This window comes from Tenrec ecaudatus, chromosome 18 (genome assembly GCF_050624435.1).
Source record: "Tenrec ecaudatus isolate mTenEca1 chromosome 18, mTenEca1.hap1, whole genome shotgun sequence".
Classification (NCBI taxonomy): domain Eukaryota; kingdom Metazoa; phylum Chordata; class Mammalia; order Afrosoricida; family Tenrecidae; genus Tenrec; species Tenrec ecaudatus.
Window position 1 is genome coordinate 44,528,882 of NC_134547.1, and position 23,270 is coordinate 44,552,151.

The 23,270-nt window shown below is 40.7% G+C and overlaps 2 protein-coding genes across 3 annotated transcripts in view; one reads left to right on the top strand and one right to left on the bottom strand.

Annotated features, from left to right (window-relative positions):
- The window catches only part of RPGRIP1L (RPGRIP1 like), a 136,854-nt gene extending 121,653 nt beyond the window's left edge, over positions 1–15,201 (bottom strand). For both annotated transcript variants that reach the window (XM_075536595.1, XM_075536594.1), the window contains exons 1-4: positions 15,099–15,201; positions 8,795–8,886; positions 7,004–7,148; positions 3,513–3,811 (exon numbers count right to left, since the gene is read on the bottom strand). In XM_075536595.1, coding sequence (XP_075392710.1) covers positions 3,513–3,811; positions 7,004–7,148; positions 8,795–8,879 — 529 coding nt within the window. In that variant the 5' untranslated portion in view covers positions 8,880–8,886; positions 15,099–15,201. The remainder of the gene's footprint in view (positions 1–3,512; positions 3,812–7,003; positions 7,149–8,794; positions 8,887–15,098) is intronic.
- A 162-nt stretch (positions 15,202–15,363) lies between these two features.
- The window catches only part of FTO (FTO alpha-ketoglutarate dependent dioxygenase), a 451,554-nt gene continuing 443,647 nt past the window's right edge, over positions 15,364–23,270 (top strand). The window contains exon 1 of the mRNA XM_075538030.1: positions 15,364–15,508. Within this exon, the coding sequence (XP_075394145.1) occupies positions 15,464–15,508 (45 nt within the window). The 5' untranslated portion in view covers positions 15,364–15,463. The remainder of the gene's footprint in view (positions 15,509–23,270) is intronic.

Sequence of the window (23,270 nt, forward strand, 5' to 3'; positions counted from 1 at the left end):
CCCTTAATTTGCTTATTTATTTATTTTAGTAGGAACAACTTTAAAATGGGCCAAATGGGAGATCAAATGATCTTACATTTGAACGTAATTAAGCAGCCACAACCCACTTTACATGCTCGCTGTGTGAGAACAATGCTATTCACACCCTCAACTATAATCAGAGGAGATGCACCACAGGCTTCGTCTATGTGTGGACCCTACAAAGGATTTTGGGTTTCCACTGTCATCCATAGCCTTCTATAAACCATGTTCAATCCTTGGATCACAATGGCCGATGTGTTTCTTCCAAGTAAACTTAGCTGATGCCACATTTAAATGGCTGCTTATCTGAAGATCATCCTCTAAGCCCCAGATGCTATTCTTTCTGATAGCCAGGGCCATCTTCATTCTTTAGCACACTTTGCTACAGCTCCCCTATGTGCATGAGTGCCGGTATCGAGCAGGATCATGTCACGAGAACTAATTGCTCTTAGGTTAGGGCTAGGAGTAGTTGTGACCTCAACATTCACTTACATATCCATGCTTTGCATCTGTCTCTGGGTCACTTTAGAGACATCATTATCATTTTACTGGAGAACATTCTAAATTGTCCTCGTGAAGCCTGTAGTGATTCGATTGATGTCATCATTAATTTAGTCAAATCTGGAGGAGGGAATGGGATTAGAGCTTACATCCTGAACACCGGCTTTGCAGAAGACGTTGGATGGCAGTGAACGGCCGGCATCCGCGCGCAGGGTCCCGTGAATCCCGCCTGTGGGCCCGGGAGGCGACTGGCCTTGCTGTCACACGGACACTGCTGGAAGGAGGGTTACTGCGGGTGTGCTGAGGTCACAACTCGAGACACCTTGCCATTTGATCTCCCTTTTGGTCCAGTGTCTATTTGTTACAGGTTCTAACGTTTTCTTGTTGATTGAGCCTTTGGCTTTGCCATTGTTGCTGGCATTTTTTGTTTATGATGTCTTTCTGTATATGAAATGCAGGGTATATCTATAGGTATATGCACAGAGACAGTAACTGGATTAATAATATCTTAGGGGCATGGCAGGGGCGAATAGGGAGAACTAGGGAGCTAACAACAATGGATACAAGAAAGAAGAAACTGTCCTAACATGGACTGTGAGGCTGAGTGCACAATTCTTGCTAATATGATGGAACTATTGATATCTCAATAGATAGTTGGCTGTGATAGAATTTATCAGAAATGTTCATTCTTACGTTTCCCTACACAAAACATCAGTAAATTCGACACTACTGAAATTAAAAATAAAAAAAACTATATTCAAAATAAAACTTAAAACATACAGGCACATGGAGGTTTGCCACCGGCTGTTTGAAATGCATGTATGTACTTTAGGAAAATCATCTTTTCTCAGTGATTGCTCACAATAAGAACTGTACCTACATTGCACTGGTAAAACCTTAGACCAGCACTTGGCATCCTTTCCCCCAGTGAGGCACACATAGAAAATGATTTCTTTTTGTACTGTGCAGCCAAAGAGGGCCTAATTTCTCACCTAATTACCCGAGGCTGAGATATATTTCTGATAACTCTGGACTAAATTCAAGATTCCAAGGCAGTTCTGAAGGGTCTATTAGGGTCACAAAGTATCAACTTAGGTTATGAGCCTCCCGTTTACTCTGAAAAGCAGTGGAAACCACCTTGAGCAAAGTCCGAATCCCTGAGCACCCAAACCAAGGAAAAATGTAAACTAAGCAGTCTTAGTTTAAAATCGAGTCTATTGCTCTGTTTTGTTTTTTTCCCTGCATTTATCTAAAATTTGAGTCCTGTTCTCATTTGGCACAGAAGACTTGGGGAGCTGTTTACATTCCCAGATGACAAAACTGAGACTCAGAAAGGATAAATGACTTTTTTATAAGGTAAATAAAATGATAACAGACAAAATGAAGCTCTGAGAGGGCAAGTGCGCCCTTCCAGGTAAAGAAGTTAATTGTGGCAGAATATGTTTTCTTACTGATGACAATCACCTTCGGTATAATTCAGTCTACTGCCAGTCACAGACAGTCAGGAGGAGCCATGCCCTTTCCTCATGGCGCTGTCTGCTGCCTATGTGCAGGCCTCCCAGACTTCAAAGGAACTCTATCTTGTGGCAGAGAGTGTTAACATTTTAGCTCGGAGAGAAAACGAAAAAAATGTTTTTTTCACTTTCTGTGTATAAGCTGTTTCTTTCCCTTCTTTGAGGAATTGAAACCAATGTTTTACATGCTTCTTTATGTCCCTGAAAATTTTTGGTTTTACATGAAGCAGTGTAAGGAAGGAATGACTACTTGAATTAAAATTCTATTTCCTTTCCTAATAGTTGAAGTTTTAAAATGTACCTTACATGTTTATTGAATTTTAGTTTCAATATAAATGAAAATCATATAGGTGTTGAGAGAATTGGACATTTTAGAGTACATGGTTTCTAGATGGAGTTTTGCCTAAGAATTGAATTGCTTGGTAGCCTGGGTAGATTCAGATCATTCATGTTCCAAATGAAGAGAGCTAGAACTATATTTTTGTATATGAAGAGGTTACTTGCTTAAATCCTTTTTATATCTGAAGAAAACCCCAGTTCAAAATGATAATGGTAGCTTGTCCAAGGTCACTTGTTAGTAAATGGACCAATAACTCAATTTATAAACCCCTGGTTATGTATATATTCCATTGTCATGCAACCTTTATAAAATGGGGAAGGTTTGCAGAATTTTGCAATTTTATCAATGATCTTTGGATGATGAACTTACAATGCTTCATTCAGAACAGTGTGATCATATTAAAAGTAACCTAGCTGACTTTCCCACTTGCCTGACTCAATGTGATTTCCATCTGTAATTTAAAATAAAAAACCCATCTAAAACTAAACCAAATTACAATATCACTCCATTTTATATACCTGTTGTAACAGGTACGATATATATTAACGTGACAAAATTTGAACATGATATAGTGATTTTTTTCATATAGTGATTCTTAAATAAAATGACCTTTTATGAAAACCTCATTCAAAAAACTACCTTTGCATTCTTTCTAAGTGACCTTCCACCCACTACAAGCTGCCCTCTTAGGACAGAGCAGAACTCCCAAGGGATTCTGAGGCTGTGAATCTTTATGGGAGCTAATAGCCTCACCTTTCTCCCCACACTCTTTCCACAGTGACTTAAGAACATCAATAATAAAGCAATAAGTGGTGTGCGCGAAAGTTGTTGAATTGGCAAAGCTTTGTTTTGAATATTTTTGCCACAATTAAAAAATAATTAAACCAATCACAATGAGTCCAAGGAAAAAGAAAATGTTCTAAATTTGATGGTGGTAATGATTGTACAACTCCTTTTGATATGACTGAATGATTGAGTTGTAATGATATGTGGGTGAAATGTCAATAAAACTGCTTAAAAACAAAGCAAAACCCCCCAAAAAGTGAGGGAAGAAAACCCAGCATACGTGTGTGTGGATGTGAAAAACAAAGGGAGAAATCATCTAGTAAAAGACATGGGATTAGGATTTATTTTACCTTTTCTGGAGCATTCCTGTAAGCCTGCACTTTCATTTGCTTTTCTACGTCCAGTGTTAATACGAGATTGAACAGCATTGTACGGTGTTTGTCTGTGACCTTGGATTTGAAGTTGCTGTTTGGCTGAAATGAGTCTGTTTTTGAGGACTTCATTTTGTCTTTCAAGCTCATGAACTTTCTCTTGCAGTCGTTCAATCATTTCTTCCATTTCCACATCCCGTCCCAGCCGCGTGGGGCCGCCACCAACCCGCTCATATCTTTTCTTGTCATTAACTAGCCGTATTAACTTGGTGGCCATTCTGGAGAAATAATAAAAAGATGAAAAGGAATGTGAGAAGTCAGCATAAAATGCCTTCTGTTGAAAGGAACATAATCCCTGTGAAGACTTCAGTGCAGAACCTGAATAATAAATTTCAGGTTCTGATGTAACTATTACTGCCTGTGAAGAATCCTTTGATGATAATTGAAACCACTGGGCAACAATCTGCTTTATAGCACTGACAAATAACAGTTTCCTAAGGCTTATCATTTAAGGTTAGTACAGAGAGGACACATATTTACTCCACATGTTCCTCAAATGCAATTTTTAACGCATGACCTTATATAGGAATGCTGGATGCACTTAAATGTAGCTACAGATTGTGGATGGGGTCGGTCATATCTGCAATCCACAGTGTGTTAAAACGTTTGAAAAGAGTGTTAAGACTATGCAGCATTAAGTGATATATTGTTTTCAGATTTTCAAGGATTAAGACATATTACAAATATCAAAATGTTAGGATGCATAGATGTGCACATGTAAAAGCTTAATAAAAAATTCAAAAGAAACAAAAATGTCAAGAAGTGTTTCTTAGTGCTCTAGAGATATGCCTATTTAATGGCAGGAAATAATCAGATGCAAAGTTTCGTATACTAATACTTTTCTAATATTTTAGGTTAAGGCATAAATTGTGCTTTTTGACATCTCATGCGTTTATACCTTTGATTCTTTTAAGTTTTGATAAAAACTGGTTAGACAGAACAAAAGACAGAAAGGGCACATGGGGGTGATGTAATATACACGTACGGAAAACATGCCTGACAGTGAGTGGAAAAATCTTGGCAGGACAAGAAAGAAAAGGTGGCTTTGATGAGAGATACAAGTTCAAGACTTTACAAAATTGGTCGCACATCTTCAATAGCGGATCCTAGTTTATAGTGAATCTATTTTTATAAAGACCCAGACAGGAGATTGAAAATAAAAGCACACTTCATTTTTCTTTAAATGGGTTTGCTTTATTTTAGCCTGGCTAGGGACAGAAGCTTTTACTTAAGAGAACAAAAGTGAAAAAAAAGAAACAAACAAAAAAAAACCCTTAATAGCTTTGGGATGTCATAGAACCACCTATTTTTGCCCTAAGCAGAGTCCTCTGTAAATGCAGTAGTAATACTTGTCTGTCTACACTTTTGGCTGTGCAGCCTACAGCATGTGGCATCAGGGAGAGCTATGCATAACATAATCAGTTAAGATCGTTTGCTTTTTCCCTTGAGGCACATCCATTATGCATGCTTTATAAGGGATATAGGATAATAAAAACCAAGATCCAAGAGTACCAAAAATATTCTAGTAATCAATGGATTAGTTCCTTTTCCAGTTAACCCAGAGGATGAGATGTCACTTGGAAATGTGGCCCAACCGAACCACACATTCTACCTACCCTTTCTATGGGTTCACGAACCTGAGCCCTATCCAATGGCAAATGCATCAGAATATGGCAGGTGTCCCAAAGAGATATCAACATAAATATTTAAGTCCCCTGTTACACAGAGACTTTCATACACATATATAGATTATATTCGAAAGAGAGATACATATATTATCCAAGGAGAGAGTTAACCTTTAGAGAAAAATGGCCCTTGGTTGAAAGCCAACAAACGCGAATCAATTGCTCTGAAGAAGTGAAACACACTAGGCCAAGGAGCAAAGCCCGCATCGCGTGTCCAGTAATAGGTGTGCTTTCAGTCATGTGATTGGATTCTCTGATGATAGTTATAGGTAAGTGTTTTGGTAAACTTTGAACACATTCAACATGTCAGTTGATTGAATCTACATTTACACTTAGAGAAAGTGATACTAATTACATCTTAAGGACCGAGTTAAAGACAATCCAGTCTCTGTGTCTAGGGCGGTGTCAATGGTGTGAGGCTGAGATTAATTTAAAGCTCCAGGTCATAGTGCTTGATAGTCACTATAGTTTGCACAAACCATAAATAGCAAAGAAACAAAAACACATGTATACAGCTTGACTTCCACACCAATCCTTTCCCGTCAAGCTACATGGCTCATTATTGTGCTATATTTTCTGGCTAGGACAAATTACTAACGTGAATTAAATTATTTTATTGACCAGTTGGGTTCAAAAGTTTGGAAAAGACAAATACAACAGCAACAAAAATTTTTAAAAACCCTCTTTATTGGTCATAGACTACATGCCTTATTCTGACTGGTATATGCTAGTCTCCTTGCCAGTTTCCTGGTTAAAAAGTACATCAGAAAAAGGAGTCAGGTGTCTTGAAAAAGCCATCATCATGACTCAAAATCCAGCTCAAAGCAAAAGCCCTGTACATTGCAGTAGTTGTTTGGCCAAGAAGAACAAGAGAGTACACAGGAAAATACAAGGATGACTCCAGGTTGAATTCTGGCAGAACAAAGCCTATCTTCTAGCTTGCTTCGCTGGCTGTCCCACCTGACGGGGAACTAGAACACAAATGCAGGTCTGCTGCTGCTTAGCCATGTGATAGCACCTTTGTTTCTACTATCATCCAGGAGAAGAAGGTCACAGTATTTCTCACCAGGAAAATAAAGATTATCTACCATTAGAAATTATGCCTGTGACTTTTTTCGGGGGGGGGGGGCACACAAAAATAAAAGATGACAATGTTTCTTCAGAAACAGTAGGTTCTTGAAATACATACAGAATCTAGACTAACTCAAGCAAAGTTAAATATGTTCTAGGGTTAAAGTGGGATTTTCATTAATAAATGTCAAATCTTAAGAAAACATTCATTCTAACAAGTTAGAAAAATTACATTTTGAAAAATAAAGACATTTAAATAACAGATGCTTTGGCTACTTTTTATTAAACCATAACTATCAGGTGGAAAGTTATTTCTAGTTATGATACACTCGTGGTACTGTTAGCTATTAGCTCCTTCTTTCAAAAAACAAATTCAGCCATAATCACTCATAGTCTTCTTGGTTTTACTCTAGCTTGCAAGATTTTCTATTTTCAAAAATCGCATTCACACAAAAGCTGCCCTCTTCCCCCCCCCCCCCCAAAAAAAGATCCCAGGTAAGGCTTTCCACTGAGGCTAAAAAGTGTTGGTTACTCGAGTAAGTACCCTACAGAAGGTCACGGAGGATGAGTGTGGACGCAGGAGATCCCACACCCAATAAACAGTCTCCAGACTTTACAGAATAAGAAAAAAAATACAGAAGTATTATTTTTAACCTTTTAATTTTATCCTCTTGCTTTCGGGCATGTTGTTTAAGTACAATGTTCTCGTCATGCAAGCGCAAAAACCTGTCTTCCAGTTCCTCACGACTGACCCGCGACACTGCCTGGCGAGACTTCATGGTCCGAATGGTTGAACTTTCTGCAAAAATTCCAAGGTAATTACCAGTGAGATAACTTATAATAGTCTCTAAAGATGACGGGAGTTTATATTAATATAATATTGATGGACTCACCCTAGAACTTTTACTTGGCGAAGACCAATAAAGACTTTTAGAAAATGTTATGACATTGATCCTACCACTGATCTGAGGGAATAAAAATCTCTCCTAATAGTTCTTTATATACAGTATTAAATATTAGAGCAACAATTAATACCAAACTCATTGCCATCTAGTTGATTCTGACTCACAGCAACCCTGGAGGACAAAGTACAACTGGCCCTGTGTGTTTCTGAGATGACAAATGTTTACAGGGACAGAAAGCCTCATCTTTCTCCCTCAGAGTGACTGCTGGATTCAAAATGTTGCTGACCTTTCGGTGAGCAGACCACTGCCATAACCCACAATGCAATCAGGGTTCCTTGAGCAACCTAAAGTAAAAGTCAGAGCATCTGATAGTATCATTGTTATTTTATAAAGGCAAGAGTATAATGATCTGATGAATGTAATATGATTAAGATGTTTTGGAAGCTATTGGCACCATGGAAAATAAACTATCAAATTTACAAGAAAAACAAAAATATCTTAAATATTTATATATTATTACACAAATCCTTTGCTACAATCTACCTTATATATTTCATAAGATCTTTTATACTGACTTGTGTATATGACAAAATTTTACATATACTTAAATTTGATATTTCCCCTATCACTGTAAAGTAGGTAAATGAATGAGAATTCTCTAAAAGAAACAAACAAAGTGTGCAGAGATTAAAGCCACAGTGTTGAACCTGAGATCCAAAACCCAACAAATAGTTGCGCACACTTAAAATTTACTTGTATTTGAATCCACAATATTTCTGCAAATAACTAAAGCAAAGTTTACATATATCTTTAACAATTAAAGCTATAGTCAGGTTATTCGTTTCTGATTAAAACGCAAATGAAACTCCTTAATGGAACATATTTTAAACTTATTACCCTGCTCAATAATAACGAGTGGCAGGACAGCCTGGCTGATGCATGTACACCAACAAAACCAAAAAGCTCCGCACTCTAAATTATTCTTTAAAGCAGCCCTTTTCCTTCTAAATTTGAAAAGGGCCTTTTCGCTCTATAGTAACCACTAAGTGATAAAAGGAGAAGGAAAACCTTTAATGTGTATTAATTTGATAAAAAAGTCACTATCACTTGGATAAACAAGTCATTTTGAGATACTCTACTTGAAAGGCAGAAATTTTTAAATATGGCATTTCCTCTCATATAAAATTTAAACATAAAGAAAGATTTTAATGGTGAATGTGATTTAAACCAGGCAATTCAGTTTTCAGGCTTGATACTCTCTCTAGTTCATTGATGTGTGGAATTTTAAAAAGATGACTTATAACAATTCTTTATCAGAACAGAGAAGGATTTTACATTTTCTATGAGCTGTTGATAATTGATGCTTGCAATAAAATACCATATGCTGTTCTCAATTCTCCATCTTCTTGTTTAGTCCAATCAAGAATTATGTAGTTACTTAAGTGGCTTGGTTTGTATGAATATCAGAAAAACTTTAAATGAAAAGTAAAGAAGTCACTGATCAAAGTTCATAACTGTAATAAATAACAGCTGGCCAAACCTTGTAAACCTCCCATTCCAAAGAGGTTTAGACCTATATCTTTCACAGGCAGGTCTCCTGCAGTTTCATCAGTGGGACCAGACATGGCCTATCTGTGGAGAAGAAAATGCAAATAAAATCTTTCCAAGTTATAACATTAGCTATGCAATGGAATGAACCAAATAAAATGAATACAGAACGAGAACTTTAATGGCCATCTTATTGCCCACATGTGCTGCTTGATGAAGATGAAAGCTTCTATTCTAAAATTAAAACTATATTCAATCACGAGGATAATGTTCCTTTCAACACTCTATTTCCTATAGTTTGCTAAGGAAATGAAATAAGATTATCATTCTTCCTTCTCCTTTATCTTCTTATTCCTTTATCTGAAACAAAAATCCACACCATAAAACCAAACCCACTGCCACTGAGTCAATTCTGACTCACTGCAGCCCTATTTCAGGGTTCCAAGACTACAAACTCCATGGTGGCAGATAGCCTCGGCTTTCTCCCGTGATTCGGCTAGTGGCTTTGAACCCCCAAATAGCAGTTAGCTGACAAATGTCTAACTGCAGCACCACCAGGGCTCCATGAAACAAAAACAACCCCCAATTTAAGGAATCCTTTCCCTCCAGTCCTGCCTCCTCTCCTTCCCTCAAAAGAAAGCAGGTTAACTTGAAAGAACGTCTCCAAAAAAGGTTGAATGTAGTAGCACTATTCAGCTGAGTCTTTCAGTTTCTAAACTCCAAAATTGGGGAAAACAACCCAATTTGGTGTCTCACAGTTACTCTAAGGGTAAGCTAAAAGCACACTTCCTGGAATGTCAACATTACTTGAAAAACGGGATTAAATAGAAGGGACACAAACAAGCATATGCAAATCTATGTTCATTAAAGATAGGATAAAGGCGGAAACATCCTTGTTGAATGAATGGACAAGGAAAATGTAGCATATACATACATGCTATAGAACATTGCTCTGTAAAGAAAAATGAATTCCTGAAACATCTTACAAGGTTTATGAACCTGGCGGATATTATGTTGAGTGAATAAAGTCCATCACAGAAAGACAAATATTGTATGTTTTCCCTTTTTTGCAATGACATAAATAGGTAAATATACAGAAACTATTCAGTAGTGGTTATCAGGGGTGGGTGTGGGGGATGAAGTGTAAGGATGTCCTAGGCAGTAGGTACTTCCTGTTTATAGATGGAAAAGTGGCACTGAATATGGGCGAAGTTTGCATAGCGTGTATGATCCAAACTGCAGAGGGAAAAAGGATGAATGGATAAATCAAATGCTAGGTTTTCCAGATACTGATATTAATTAGACATAACAAATCGCTAAGCATAGGATTAGTTCGTTTAGTTTGGGAGTTTAGGACTCCAGAGGTCTCAGCCTAAGCCATTCAACTGCCATAATATTGTAGTGTTTAAAGTTTCTGTTCTATCTCCCAGTATGGTGAGCTGTGTCTGGGGTCTTAAAAACTTACGAGTGGTCATCTAAGTCATAATTGTTCTCCCCCCCCCCCCTTTTTGGTCTGGAACAAAAGAAAAAGAAGGAAACCCAAGAATCAGAAAAGGAAGTGGATCTTTTCCATGAATTACTAGAGCTCTGCTACTTTGAAAGCCAAAGAACTAGATGGTGCCCGGCCACCACTATTGGGCCTTCTGATTAAGAACACAACCGAAGTGTCCTGATCAACAAGGAGAAAAGAATGCCAAATTCATCAGGATTCCAGGCTTCATCGAGCTAGAGGAGTCCCCGAGATCTGGCCTGCAGTTGCTCTTCAAACCAGGAATTGAAACTACCCCTTGAAGTCATCTTTAAACTAAGTGACCCTTTAACCCGAAGTGTCAAGATTGCTACCCTTTACATGTCTGAGGGTTATCTTTTATAAAAATGTCTATAGGAGTTAGTAGGAAAAAGAAATAGAGTTTTTCCGTGAAGTTTTTAAAAACCTATTAGATAAGACCAAGACCACAGGGTCAACAGCTATCTTAAAGCAGAGAGGAAAAGGTTTGGGAAGGTATGGTGCTTAAGCAAATGGAAGAGGAACAGCTAGAAGAGAAATAACGAAACTGTTCACTGTGAAGAATGCAACCAATATGTGGATGGAATCCAGTTCAGCTATGTATGTCCCAAGTAAATCTTCACTGTTAAAAAACTGCTTGTCTATTACTTTTCTGTTTGATGTACAATTGAGTGGGCAGTTTCAAATGTAATGGTTTAAAAATTCACCAACTGGATTTTGTTGAGTCCTGTTTTTGTTGCCATGAGGTCTAGGTCCCGGGGCTTCGACTATCAACGCAGAGGCTGCCTAGCTACGTTTCTTTAGTCACCACTCATCAGCACTCACTGATTTGAAGTTTACAGAAGTTCAAGTCAGTACTCCTCAATGAAGACACCTACAGCATCGCAGAGCTGTCTCTACAATGTAAAATCCAGGAGACTGGAACTCTGATTGGCACTAGCCACCTCTGTTTTGTAGAGGCTGGCACAGAACCTGCGTGGCACAGAGGTAGATGAATGGCGTCCACGGGGCTTTCGGATCTGTACAACCAGAGAAGGTTCATGTGTGTGCTATGGAGTGAGTTTCCCCAAAGGATATGCTGAAATCCCAACTACTAGTCCCTGTGAACACAGCCTTGTTTGTAAACAGGGTCTCTGAAGATAAAGTCAGTTATGTTAATTTGAGGTTACAGTGGAGCAAGTCCTAATCCTTTATGCCTGGCATCCCAATCAAAAGACGCATGTGCTGCAGCAGCTGATAGCCAAGTGATGTCTAGAGCTAACAGAAGCCAGAGTGAGACATGGAACAATTTTTTTCTCAGTGCGCTCAATAGTAGTCAACCATGGCTGATGCCCCGATTTGGACCTCTAGCCTCTAGAACTGTGAGGCAATAAATAAAAAGCTACCCGATCCGTGGTCGTTACAGTAGCCCTAAGAAACGAATACACTGTGTATATACAATACTTTTTAGGGATTGGTTCATAACTTATTACATTATTTATTCATTATTCAAAATAAGTTTTATTTGCATATACTTCACCTATCATACAATTTAATTGTCCAATTATATTAAGAAAGTTTGTGCAATCATTACTACAATTTCAAACATTTTCTTCTCATACTCATTGTTGGCATTGCCAATTCACTTTAAAAGGTTTACAACTTATAACTGACAAGAGGAGAACCACTTTATTTTTATGTGACAGACACAGCCAACAGAGGTTATGTCTGGGAGATTATCTACCTTATTTGCACACGTTATCTTAAATTACCTGCAGTTGCTGTAACACAAGTAGAAGGACGCAAAGAGAAGAAATTGACTCGAGACTTCATGTCCCACTCAGAGTTTTGGACCTGTCAGTTCCTTCCTTGCTGTAGCTCGGTGTTCCTTGGTCTTCACTGGCTTATCGATTAGATGATCTTCATATGGTGAATGTTTCCCCTAGCTGTATCTCTGTGTTTATTGTTTTCTTTATAATTTTGATGTGATTAAGTTTAATGTCTACCCATTAACATAACAAACAACTTCCCCAACATTGAATCACACCATAGGCACCATAGGATTTCAACAAATACTTTTGGGGACACAATTTAATTAGCAATACACTACTATAGAAAAGATCATATCTTTGAAATTGAATTGTAGGACCCAGGTTATCAAGAAATTTGAGCAGATTCCATCTGTGAAAGTGATTACTTTTTCATGAGAGAATTAAGGCAACTTCTATATCCAAAGAAGACAAGGTTTTCTACTTCCATAAAGAGTTAACAGCCAAAAAAAAGAGTTAACAGCCTTGGAAACTCACAGGGGCAGTTCTACCCTGCCCCACATATGAGTTGGCACCGACTCTATGGCAGTGAGTTTGGCTTAACATATATAATAACTGATGACCATGGCATTTATTAAATGCTTACTGTTTCTTGCATTGTACTAAAGGTCCGGCTTATACAAATTAGATTCCACAATATCTTTGTGAGGTTGGTATTCACTTGACATATTACAAATGAAGAAAATGCCACAGATTAAACAATTTGCCCGACCTCACACAATAGCAAGGTCTGGTGCTGGTGTTTTTGGTTATAACTGATAACTGGTGGCACACAGGATAAAGTACGTAGCTGCTAACCAAAAAGCTGGCAGTTTGAATCCACCAGTCACTCCAAAGGACAATGATGTGGCTGCTTTTCAAAGTATTGAGAGCCTTGAAAATCCTACGGGGCCAGTTCTGCCCTGTCCTTATAAGGTCCCAGAGAGTTGGAATCAACTGGCACCACTGGGATACAATAAACAACAGAACTCCCTGTTATCGAGTCAATTCTGCCTCACAGGATGGAGTAGAAATGCCCCTGTGGATTTCCGAGACTGTAACTCATTTTGGGCATGGAAAGCCTCATCTTCCTCCGGAGGCGCGCTTGGTGGTTTCGAACTACTAACCTTGCAGTTAGCAGTCAAACATGTAGCCACTTCAGCACCTGGCTCCCTTGGGTTACAATAGGGGTAGAAAACTGGGTGTGGTGTTATTGAGAGCTAGTGAGTCCCTAGATGGCACAAATAGTTAAGCACTCTACTACTAGCCAGAAGGTTGGTGGTTCAAACCTACCCAGAGTCATCTCAGAAGCTAAGCCTGACAATTTGCTTCAGAAAGGGCACAGCCTTGAAAACCCGATGGAGCTGTTCTACTCAGCATGGGGGGACTCCATGGCAATGAACAACTATAGTGGATGGAGCCTGGGAAGCTGCTAAACACCTTATAGTGCACAGGCCCCCGGACAAAGGATCCGAACTAAACTGCCAACAGCGATTACACCAAGAACCCTCGATCTGCAGTAAGGATTCAAGAGATGATCAAGACTAATACCCTCTGTGTGTCATTGAGGAAATGAGGTCCAGGGAAGGAAAGGCTTTTTCTCAAATACTTATTGAACATTTACTAAGTGTCAAGCCACTTGGCTATCTACTTCCTATTCTACGGCCCAATTAAGTCTCAAATTCACTTAGTTGTTTATTTTAAACTGTAATTCCCTATTTCAGTTATTACCATCTCCTGCCTGGGGTATTATAATAACTTCCTAATCAAATTCCATTTCCATTCTTGCCTTATGTAGCCAATGCTTCTTACAATAGGTAGTGACCTTTTAACACTGTAAATTATAATATGACTGAGTGATATGATGTCCTAATGAAATGATTTGCGGGGGAAATGTAAATTATGAAACCAAAAATCACTGTATTTACAATAAAATCAAAGGTCCATAGCAGACTGCAGGTCAAGGAATTTAAATGAAAACATTATTAGATGATCAGAGCTGACGGTGCCTCCTAAGTACCTCAAGAGGTTTTTGGGTCCGAAGGGCCTGACCTCCGACAACACCTTATGCGAAACCCTCTTGTTTCCTATTTGTCAGTTACGCATGTCTCAGTAACTTACTTCAAACCTACCAACCTCCGGACTTGCCCAAGGTCTTTGCATTGGCTGGTTCCAGATTCGTTAGGGCTCCAAGATTCACTTCCCGTGTGAAGCCTTGTGCTCCGATTCTACCATAGGGTACTCTGCCTCACCATTATCATTTCATTTCTTTATAGTCTTCTCCACCGGACAAATACACGATCCTGTTGGGGAACTCGGGAGCTGGCCGCTAACCGAATGGGTGGGGGTTTGAATCTACCAGCAGTTCTGCAGAAGAGAGATGTGGAGGTCTGCTTTCGTGAAGATTTCTGTTCCTGGAAATCCTAACTCCCTGTTCCCCTCTACTTGAGATACGTATCACTCTCGTCCATATCGCCAGACCACTTCGGTGTCTGGCACATGTATCTTTATTGAATGAATAATGACCACCAGGTGCTAGGACTCAAAGGGTAAACTCCCCCCAACTGTATGAAGACATGGAATCACGCGATAAATAAGGATGTATTTTTAAAAACCAAAAAAACAAATAGGCCACAGCGGTGGTTTGGGGGTCTACCAACCAACTCTCGACCCAGGGCAAATGAGGGAATTATGTTTTATGTGACCTAGTACTGAAAAAAGGTTGGGGATACAGAGGGGCCGCCATTAGTTGCGTCCACGCGCACCGGCCGGCGAGGATTTGGGGCTGAGCTACACAATTTCAAACCAGTCCTAGGCGTGGGGATACAGGGCGGGCTGATGCAGGCCTGGGGGTGCGGAGGGGTCGCGCTGGGGGGCTTTTCCCCCGCGAGCAGAACTGCAGAGCCTTCTTCAGATCGCTGCGCGGCCCCTAGGCCCACGCCGCGGGGGAAGGGTCGAGCCACCCCCCTGCTCTCGCCCCCTCCGCCCCTCCGAGTACTCACCGCCACTCTCGCCGACTGTTAGCTACCGTTGCTATAGCGCCGACGGCGGGTCGGGAGGTCGGGGGAGAGGAGCACGGGAAAACGCGACGCGGCCTCGGTGTCACCTGGGAAATGTAGTTCTTCACCGGCTCTCTGGGTCGCGGACTACTCGCGCCCCGCTGTCCACCCAGGTAATTTGTCCTGCTCCCAACCCAGAGGCGCTCTCGGGCGGCGCCGCAGTGCATGCCGGGAGTGTTAGTTTCTGAAGCGCCGAGAGAGAATGGCAGCGGGCGGGGACGGGACCCTGTGAGAACTACAAGCAGGAGGCGGGGTCCAGGCCAGGGCTCCACACGGCTCGCGGTGGCGAAGGCAGCGGTGGAAGCAGCATGAAGCGATCTCCGACGGTCGAGGAACAAGAGCGAGAAGCCAAGGTACGCAGGGTTTTCCGAGATATGCAGTCTTTGGTGCGCTTGGAGCTCCGAGCAGAGAATCGAAAGGGCAGGGCTGATGGCGAGTGGACGCGTCCCCTCTAAACCAAGAGATGACAGGGCCTTGCCAGCGAGGAAGCAGGAGACGTGGACGGGAAGGTGGGAGTGGTGGTGGTGGTGGTGGTGGAGGTGGAAGTTCTGAATTCGTGCTGCCCTGGATGCGGACCAAGTCCTGTTGGACGGGGTCAACAGTGAAAACGAAGACACTTTCTGGGGGGTCCTGCTTCTGCCCACGATCTCTTCGTTAAAATAATGGCCACCTTTGTGCCTCAGTTTCCCAGATCCGCAGATGACTGTTCATAGCAGATACCAGCTGGAGTGTCTCACCAACAGGGAGTGTTCTCTGATGACAGATCTCGAGGTCAGATGAGTGTATTGGGAATAGTTGTTTCAGTGGCTAGTGGTAGATTCTGTCTTCAGCGGAGTGGGTATGAGTGTTTGCATTCCTGTTCCCATTTTTCAGTTGTTTAGCCTTCGGTAGTTGCCATTTTGTGGAATGACAAAACGCAAGGAGGGCTTTTTTGTTTGAATCTTTTGTTTGAAGCACTTAATTGTGTGCCAACCACTGCTTGCCTCGCAGATGTTATCTTTTACATTCCAGCAGATTGTAGAGGAAGTTATCCACAATCTTGTTTTATAGTCGAAGAATTGTAGCACAGAACAACGGAGTGTTTTCCATTTTTTACTCTCAAAGTCAATTGCTATTGATTTGAATAAATATTTTTGAAACCTTTATACTCTCCCATCACCACCACGTTGGATCCAGCCATCATTTATGTAATGGGTTGTTGTAATAGCTTCTTTATTTATGACTTGTTCTGCACCCTAGTGCCCCTTCACTTCCCCTCCCCACACTATCAATCTCTTCTCTTGATTATAGAGTGTGCTCTTTTAAAAACAAGTCTACACATCCCTCTTTCCTACCTCTGTACACTACCACCTGTTTGAGAACCTTCCGTGGCTTTGTTGTTTTTAGGGTAAAGACAAAATTACATAGGGCCTTCAAGGGTCTGCATGGTTTGGGCAGTTCCTGCTTTTTCAGCGTCTACTTCAGACATGAGACTCCCTGCTTTCGGCCCATCTGCTACTTCCACATTCTTCACAGTTCTTCCTTATTGTGCTTCATCTGGCCACAGGGCCTTTGCACATGCTACTTGGTGCCAAATCTATGCCAGCCAAAGGTTGGCAGTGAGGACCAGTGGTAAATAAAATAGACACACTCCTTCTTCTCATGATATTGAGAACCTTACATGCATATAAGTCTATCTAAGGTCCATACCCCAATAACTTAGAAATATATAATGAATTCTGATATATAACAAATGGTCTGTGTTACAACAGTGTTTAAATAAGAACCTGAAGTTTCCATAATTGAGTTTCCATCTCATAGGGGTTAAAGAGGGAGACAAAGTAGACTCTTTTGCATTCTTCTACAGAAATGCAAAGAAAGAGAAAGTACAGTCACCCATTGGCATTGTATATGATGCCTCACCTTTCAGGTTCACTTTTAAATATATTCCCTTATTCTATAACTATTGAGCAGTTACTAACTAGACACTGGGATTATAACTTTCACAAAAATATAACCCTCTCACTGAAGGAACACTCATTCCATTGAAACCATAACTTTTGCCTACGAGGTAGTGCGTTAGGCAGGGTTCTCTAGAGTAACAAAACCACGACACTTAGGAATATATATATGGGTATATATATCATGAAGGAATATAACAGCTAATTAGTCCACACAACAGTATAGAAGGCTCAGTTCAACTCATTTCCATGAAACAGTGAATGGATTAGAAGTACTTCAATTCACCAGGCTGCTGGGTCCAAGGTCAAGGAAGCAGACAGCTGAGTATTCCCTTGGGCAATGTAGGCAGAGTCCACCTACAGGCAGCAAACAGCATGGCGGGTCACCAACAGTCAATAGCTGAGAAGCTTAGTGAAGTAGGCCTAGATGGGATATTGAACTCAAGCAATGCAAGATCTACATGCCTCAAGCTCAAGCGATGTACACACCAGCAGCGTGGTGAAGCAGGTCTTGAAGGAACCTCAAGCTCTAGCGACATGAGGCATGGGTTGGCTTGTCCCACAGGTGGTGTAGCTCACAAATTGAGGCAGAGAACTAGCTGAAGCAGCCACATGCTGCTCTGATCACCAGAGAGTGAGAGAGAGGGGTGGGCCTTGCCGAGCCATGTGTCTCTTTGCCCTCCAATCAGATTGCCACCTGATTAATCCCATATGTGTCTATTGGCCAGGTTGGCACAATAAACCTATCACAGGTAGTTATTAATGTATTTCCAGATGTGGTAAATGAGGCTTGTAGAAATTGTGACTGCTTGGTTGCTAAGTGGAACTAAGGCTCTGAACCAGGTTTTTTGACTCCATTTTCAAAGCTTTTTATGGTTTCTGCTTCTGAAACATGTTCAATTAGTAAAGTTATCTTCTTGCTAGCTTTAAAATATTTCTCTGCTCTTTTAAAAAAGATTTTTAAACCATTTTATTGGGAGCTAATACAGATATCATTTCATATATCAGTCTGACCAAGCAGTATTATTACAATTGCTACCACAATCCATTTAAAAAAATATTTATTAATAGTGAATTTCATGGTTAAAAGATAACCAGGTACTGAATCTTAAATAGAAAGTGCTCAATAATATTTTGGAAGTGTTTTTCTTTTAAAATCAACTTTATTGAGCTATAATGTGCATTTATCATATGTATTTGATGTTTTTTTGATAAACTGTTCACACTTATCAAATAGGTCTGTGGGTCATGCACATATATCTCTATATATTTTGATTACTAACCAAAAGGTTGGCAGTTTGCACCCACCCAGGGATACTGTGAAGAAAGGTCTGGCGATCTGCTTCTACACCATTCACAACCAAGGAAACCCTCTTGAATAGTTCTGTTTGATAACACATGGAACCAAACCAACAGCAAAGGCTTTCTTTTTGTTTTATGCACCTACTAAATCTCAGCCACAGTTGAGATATAGACCCTTTCTAACCCTTCTAAAAGTATCCTTTTACTCATTTGTAGTCGATACATTAACCCCCACCCCCAAGAAACCACTTATATGTTTGTTTTCTATAAATAAACACGAGCCTTTGTTTCTTGGTTTCTTTAACAATGTTTTTGTAGTTGTATATATATGTGTGTGTGTGTGTGTATGTGTATGTGTATATATGTATATATATCAGTACATTGTTCTTTTTCACTGCTGAATACTATAATATCTCAATGATTGGGTATATCGCTTTAAAAAATTACATTCACTATTTGATGTACATGATGTTCATTTCCAGGGACTGGTCTTTCCTGATAACATGTCCAGAGTACATGAGTGAAGTACTTGCCATCCTTGCCTCGGAAGAGCATTCTTTCCTTTGAGCAGTCCGTGGTTCTCTCAGTATTCTCTCCAGCACCACAACTCAGACACCTCGATTCTTCCACAGACTTCCTAATTAGTGCTCAGCTTTCAGAGACAGATGAGGCCATTGAAAATACCGTGGCTCGGTGCACCTGAGTCCTCAAAGTAACACCCTTGCTCTCCAGTACTCTAAAGAAGTCTTGTGCAGCAGCTTTACTTGATGCAATGCATCTTTTGCTCTACTGGCTGCTGCTGCCATGTGCATTGCTTATGGAGCCAACCAAGACCAAATTCTTGACAACTTCCACCTTTCCTCCATTTATCATTTGAGGAAAAACCACAGTGTTTTCCACAGTGGTTGTGCCATTTTACATCCCCCCCAGCAATGGCTGAAGTTTCTGATTCCCCCACATTCATGCTGTGAAGTATGGCAGCCGAGCTGTCACCCACAGGGGAATTAGCAAGCTCCAAACCCCTGCACTTCGTGTACGCACACACACCACCAGCAGCAAGGAGGGAAGCTACAGTTCTCCAAAGGAAATGAAGCGGTTTTTGACTTGAGATGGACACCTAAGTAGATCCTGGGAATGAAGTAGGCCCCTCTCTGGAGGTGAGAAGGCATGTTGTGGAGGGGAACGCGTCTAGTTTTTAAATGGCAGGTTCAAAGGGGTAGAGGTTGCCGATCTATAGATGGTTAATCAGTTGTTCTATTTGTCCTTGGCTCTCATGCAACTTTTCTTTCAAATGTATCTGGCCTGAGGCCAGATCAGGGCCAACTTGTCTCGGAATTATCTTCCAGTCTAGTCCTGTGTCAGAATTTTCTCTAGGCCCTGGCTTCAAGGTCAAGGTGTTTACCAAGTCATTCCTTAGAGTCCTTTGTTCATCACTTGCTTCACAGGGTCCTTTCTCTCAGCTGGCAGGGTAGAAGCCCCTGTCTTGTCCCTGTCACTTGCCAACATTTGCTATTTCCTTTAAAAAACAATGCCTTAAGCTTTCTAACTGGTGTGAAGTAGTCTCTCGTTGTGATTTGTTTTGCATGTTTTTGATGCCTGGTGAGGAGGCTTGCAGGTGTAGTGGTTACACATTGGCTGCTAACTACAAGATCCATAGTTTACAACCATCAGCTGCTCTATGGGAGATGAGGCTTTCTATAACCACAAAATTTGGTAGTTTTGGAAACTTATGGGGGCAGTTCTACTCTGTCTTCCACGGTCCCTATGAGTCAGAATTGACAGTGAACATTTGAGTTTTGAGATGCCTAGGGATGCATCTTTTCAAGTTTGGTGGCCATTTAAGTGTCTTCTCTAACAAAGTGTTTATTCGTATCTTTTGCCCATTTTTTGAATGTACTTTTATCTTTTTATCATTAAGTTGTTGAATTTACATATATAGATAATATAGATAGTGGTATTTGATTCTCAATAAATGTATGGTTCACAGAGATGTTTACCCACTGGATAGCTATCTTTTCACCCTTCGGGCAGACTTTTGATAAACAAAAGTTTTTAGGTTTTATGAGATTTTATTTACTTTGTCTTTTGATGTTCATGCTTTTGTTAGTATATTACATCATAGATTCCCAAACTTATTTTAGCCTGCCATCCTCCTTTCAGATAAGGCATTACTTGGTGACCACCCCCTCCCAAAACTTAAAACCCTTTTAGACTATAGCCCATTGTCCCGGTTGAAGTGTAGCTGTCTACTTTTGCAGTCCCTTTGCTATTGCAGAGCCCCCACCTCCCACTCCCAGGTGGAATTACCCACTTTGGGAAACACTGCATGAGTCTTCTAAGGATTTTATAGTTTCAGTTTACCTGCCTTAAGATTTTAATATATTTTGAATTTGTTTCTATATAGGATGTGATGCATGGACCCTGTTTCATTTTTCTTCATGTGGCAATTCAATTTTCATCGAAGAAACTCTTCCTCCATTGAATGACTTTAGCATCCTTATCAAAAATAAGATGATCAGAGAGATATATAGGTTTCTTTCTGGACTCTGAATTCTAATCCATTGGTTTATGTGACTGTTGTTATACTATACCAGACTATTTTGATTATGGTAGCTATAGCAAAACCAAAAACCAAACCCACTGCCATCAAGTCAATTCCAACACCTCGTGGCCCTATAGGACAGAATGAAACTGCTCTGTGAGGTCTCCAAGGGTGTCAGTCTTTATAGAAGCAGGCTGCGCTTTCAGTCTCGGGAGAGAACAACTAGGGACCTTTTGGTTAGCAGCCCTATGCTTAATGCACGGCATCACCTTGTATCCGTATCCCATTAAACCCACTACTATTGAGTTGATTCTGACTCATTGTGACCTCGGACTATAAGTCTAAAGGGAGCGAATTACCTCATCTCTTTCCTTTGGCACAGCAGGTGGGTTATGAACTGCCGACTTCATGGTTAGCAGCCCAGTGCTTGCCTGATAATACCATCAGGGCTGCTTGTTCATAATTTCCAAGCCTCTTTAAATACTTTCCTGGAAAACAAGTTAAGCCAGTACCGACGGTTTCTTGTTACTTTTTAAAATTTTATTTTAATATCCAGGTCTGTTTCTTAGCCATTCCTCATGTTGATTTTGAGAACTAAACTTCTCCTTCAAAAATAGTCTTAGCCCAAACTCCTGAACTCAACAGCAGTAAGACAGGCATCCCAATTAATAAATGATCAAAGGACTAGAATAGACATTTCTCTAAAAATATATGCAAATGGCTAACATAATGGAAAAAATGCGCAACATCATTAGTCCCGTCATAGTGAAAAAACTACGAGGCCTGTTTAAAGTAAAAGCGGATTTTATTATGGCCCAGGGATGTTTCACACGTTGGGGAAACTTGACATAGGAGCCACAGAGGTATAGAAGCGTGTGAAGAAAACCCTCAACTGAGGCAGATACGGTTAGGGTATGTTTGGTTGGATGCGATTTACAAAGTTGAGGTGCTAAGGTTTTGGTTTATCACTCTGCAGGGGTTCACCATCCTGTGTCGGAATAGCTTCAGGTAACAATATCATCCTGATGGGAATTTCCTGGCATGTGTCAAAGTACAGCTGTATTCACTTCCATTGAATCAATGCTGACTCATAGTGACCCCTTGGGAGTTTCTGAGACCATAAGCTCCTGTTTACACGAGGAGAAAGCCCATGCTCTCTCCCGAGTTGCTGCTGGTGGTTTCAAACTGCCGGCCATGTGATCAAAGCCCACCGCGTAACCACTGCACCACAGGGGAGGGTTCTTTTAGATCAGCTGCCAGCTGCCAAAAATCGTATTTCTCGGCACATCAGATTATCTAGGTTCCTGTAGTCTAGCTTCTGAGGCCAACATTGTTAAAATGGCTCTTGGAAAATGGTCATCAGAGCAATGTTGTTGTTACGTGCCACTGAGTTGGGTCTTATGCAGAGCGACCCTATGTACAAAAGAATAAACTACTACCCAGTTGCACCCCCCACCATCCTTATTTCTATGTCTGAGCCCAACGATGTAGACACTGTGCCAATCCATCTTGTCAAAGGTCTTCCTCTCTTTCTCTGCCTTGCTGATTTACCATGCATGATGACTTTCTCCAGGGACTAGTCTCTCCTGACAACATGTTGAAAGGACGTGAGATGAAGTCTCACCATCCTTGCCTCTAAGGAGCGTTCTGCCTATACTTTTAACAAGAGAGTTGGTTTTTTGACTTTCCATGGTACTTTGAATATTCTTCACCAGTACCCTAATTGAAATGCATTGATTCCTCTTGGTCTTCCTTATTCAGTGATGCATTGTCCTGAACGCTGTTAAAATATAAAAGGAAAGAGTTTGTTGAAAGAAAAACGTGATATTCTTATGCTTAAGGGGAGAAAAGCACTTTAATACAAACAGTTGCAAGCATGTCGCTATTTAACATTAGTGTATTCTTTCTCTGAGTGGGTCTCTCTGAAGCTTAATCACTGTTTTTTTTTTAAACACCTGACAGGAATCCTGGTGGTGTAGTAGTTGCAGGGGCAGTGAATTATTGAATGTGACTCTTCTAGCCAGTCTCTAACTCCCACCAAAAATACTGTTCCCTGCGTGGATCTGGTAAGAAGGGGTGGGGTGGGGAGGGAGATCTTGATAGAATTCACCTGTGAGTAATCGGGAACAGGATTCCATGAGGTGCCAAGCTGCTATGTGTAAAATGAGCCCTCTGAGAGACAGGAGGCGGGTTCTCATTACCAGCAAGAGCCAGGAGAGAGCTCATCCTCTGACCTGCACAGTGAACCTCGTGGATCCAGATGACATGGAGGAGCAGCAGCAGGAGAACCAGGCACCAAAGTACAGAACAGAGTGATGGACTTCCCAACTC